Below are 3,462 nucleotides of genomic sequence, written 5' to 3'. Positions count from 1 at the left end.
ATGTTAACAAATTCAGATAAATTGAAATCATGTAACTTTTCTCATCATAATGCAATAAAGTTAAAAAAATAAAGAAAACAAAAAAAAGAAACTTTCTGAAACTTTGAGATTGTAAAGAGCTAATTTATAGATGTAATTTAGTGCAGTTAACCTCTTGACTTTATTTACTCCTTGTATTTATGAACATGGTATATCTCACTGTATAGGTCTTTGGCTTTCTTCATCGAAACTTTATCACGTTCCTTCTAGAGGTATAGAACATGTTTTGGTTGATTTATGGTTATTGATTCTTGTTAATATAATGGAATTGTGTTTCGTTTTGAATGTTATTCCAATTGTGCATTCAAGTATATAAAGAAGTAATTGTCTTCCTTATTTATTAGCCTGTGACCTAAGTGACCTAAAACTTTTATATGTAATTACTTCTTAGTTCTAGTCTTATCTTACCAGTTTAAGGAGATGTTAGATAGAGATAATCTTGCTGTCTTTGAATATAGTTTTACCTTTTCCTTTCCTTTAAAAATTATTATTATTGTTGTTATTATTATTATTATTTTAGGTTTAAGTGCTTGGTTTGGTATTTTCTATGTGTATGTATGTAGGTGTGTGTGTATGTGTGTGTGTGTGTGTGTGTGTGAATGTGTGTGTGTGTGAATGTGTGTAAATATATGTGAATATGAATACACATGCATGCATGCATGCACATGTGCAGTCAGAGAGGGACATCAGATGCCTTGGAGCTAGAGTTATAGGCAGTTGTAAGTCTTCCACCATGCTAGAACCAAACTCAAAAGTAGTTTGTGCTTTTAACCCCCAGTCCATCTCTCCAGCCCCTACGTCTCCCATTCTAACCTGCAAATCTTTGGCCTTATTGTCCTGTCACAGTAGCTTGAACTTCCAGCACAGTGTGGAATAAAAAGGAGTTGAACTCTCTTAAGTCCTTGGAAATTACCCCTCCCACTTTGCTGGGATGTTGAAATGTTGCCTTCTCTCTTACTCTCTTTATTGTTCAAAGATTCTCAGCAGACAGTGGAGTGGAGCATATGCACTGGTACTTTAAGAATTAGTTACAAAGAGAAATCTCTAAACTCATTGGCAAACCAAGAAATACAGAGCCTTCTCCACTGCCTGGCATGTCCTCTGTGCATCCCTGCTGAGCTGTGGGTTTCCATGGACTTTGTTTCAGGTTACGTGATGCTGAAATCCTTTGATCTACAAGCTGCTGAATCCACGACATATATGGATTTTAAAAACACTCTAAATTTAATCATATGTTTTACCTTCAGTAAGAATTTACTAGAACATTGTTTCATTTTCAGCTGAATGAAGAGGTCCAAGAATATTTACTGAATCTTTTCAGTCGTTATGTTGATGATGGGTTACAGTTTGTAAACAAAAAGTGCACCCAAGCTATCCCACAGGTGGACATCAGCAAAGTGACCACACTCTGCTGCCTACTGGAGTCTCTGCTGCTCAGCAGAGATGGAAATGTCTTGTCAATGGTATGACGTTTCATTTTGTTTTGAAATTGTGTGTGTGTGTGTGTGTGTTGCTGTGTAAATGCTATGGTGCATGTGTGAAGATCAGAGGACAATTTTTGGGAACTGGCTCTCTTCCCACCAAGAGTTAGATCAAGCTGTGTTTATCATGCTTAAGTTCTCTTACCCATTCAACCACCGCTCCAGCCCTTCATGAGGGCTTCTTATTAGTATAAACCTACAAAAACACCATTGTTCTGTGAGATTCTTTGCCAATAAAAACTAAATTTTCTGCAATTTGACCATTTGATTTTTAATTTAATTTTGCAAGACTAATGACTTCAATTAGACTCAAAGTTAGAAGGGACACCATAGAGCCTGTGGCTTGTTCTTCTACTCAACCTCTCCTACCCCTGTAGTCTACAACATATTCTAGAACTAGGTCTGCTTAGTCTGTTCGAAGACACTCATGCAGGTATAAAGTGAGCTACCATGCACAGCTGAAAGTCAACCCTGAGCTGTGTTTCCTATTTGTGCCTGTCACTCCTCTTTCATCATTTTCCATCATATAAAGAAGGAAGTACCACTTTGTGAATCACTAGATAGAATGCTGTTCATGCCTAGTTAAAATAAACAAAGGTCCCAGACTTTACAGTTCAGGGGTTGTCTTCCGTCAGGAAGGTATTTACACTGTTTCTCTTTGTATTTTCAGGAGCAAATGAAGCTGAACACCTTGCTGTGCCAGACTTTTGTGTTCTGTTACTTGTGGTCTTTGGGTGGAAACCTAACTGAAAATCACTGGGATTCTTTTGATACATTTATTAGAACACAATTTGATGATAATCCTGATTCCAGGGTAAGAACCAAATGGAGGTGACGTCATCACTTGAAGTCCTTAAAATGTGCGCGTATAACTTTAAGGCCTTTATGTTTCATAAACAAAAGAGTAAGTCCCATTCAATTAAACAAGCACTTCAGAAAAAAAATGTAGTTACAAGGTTAAAGATTTGGATTAATAGAATAAAAAGGAATACACGAGCAGGAAAAGCAACAAAGGGCTTTAGTCTTATTCATTGTGAGGATTTTTAAAAGTTACTCTCCTCTTTCGGCCACTGATAACATCTACTTCATTAAAAGCAAAAACAAACAAGCAATCTCTCAGAGTGCTTTCCCAGGCATTTGCTGTTAATGAGGTAAAAAGTCTGTAAACCCTTGCACTGCAGATGACTTCTGACTCCAAATTAGCAAGCGTATTTTTCACACTTGGTCAATTATTGACTTGGGAGCTACTTTTTATACATCCCAATATTGAACAAATGTGTTATAGCAAAAAGATTCCTCGCCATCACAGAAAGACTTGTAAATAAGGAAGAAAAATTCAAAAGTACCTCATCTTATTAGACTGAAACTGGAAATAGGAGCTTTCAAAATATTAATGTATGGATATGATTGTATGAAAATTGTTATGTGCACAAAGTTGTCCTTGAAGAAATTGGTTCCAATGCTCCCCACAAAACACCAAAGTCTATGGATGCTTACGTTCCTTCTATCAAATGGAACACTGTTGGCAAATACCCTACTCACATCCCCCTGCACACTCTAAATACCCTACACACATCCCCCTGCACACTGTAAATACCCTACACACATACCCCTGCACACTGTAAATACCCTACACACATCCCCTGCACACTGTAAATACCCTACACACATACCCTGCACACTATAATTCCCTACACACATCCAATGCACACTGGAAATACCCTACACACATCCCCCCTGCACACTGTAAATACCCTACACACATGCCCCTGCACACTGTAAATACCCTACACACATCCCCTGCACACACGAAATACCCTACACACATCCCCTGCACACTCTAAATACCCTACACACGTACCCTGCACACTCTGAATACCCTACACACATCCCCTGCACACTCTAAATACCCTACACACATCCCCTGCACACTGTAAATACC

At 38.0% G+C, this 3,462-nt stretch overlaps 1 protein-coding gene across 3 annotated transcripts in view; it reads left to right on the top strand.

Annotated features, from left to right (window-relative positions):
* Positions 1–3,462, top strand: part of Dnah6 (dynein axonemal heavy chain 6) — a 223,851-nt gene that overhangs the window by 102,562 nt on the left and 117,827 nt on the right. For all 3 annotated transcript variants that reach the window (XM_031382227.1, XM_031382226.1, XM_031382225.1), the window contains exons 36-37: positions 1,320–1,502; positions 2,191–2,334. In XM_031382227.1, the coding sequence (XP_031238087.1) occupies positions 1,320–1,502; positions 2,191–2,334 (327 nt within the window). The remainder of the gene's footprint in view (positions 1–1,319; positions 1,503–2,190; positions 2,335–3,462) is intronic.

The sequence above is a fragment of the Mastomys coucha genome, unplaced genomic scaffold, assembly GCF_008632895.1.
Source record: "Mastomys coucha isolate ucsf_1 unplaced genomic scaffold, UCSF_Mcou_1 pScaffold20, whole genome shotgun sequence".
In the NCBI taxonomy this organism is placed as follows: Eukaryota; Metazoa; Chordata; class Mammalia; order Rodentia; family Muridae; genus Mastomys; species Mastomys coucha.
The sequence above is the reverse complement of the archived record's forward strand: the minus strand, read 5'-3'. Positions and strand labels throughout refer to the sequence as shown.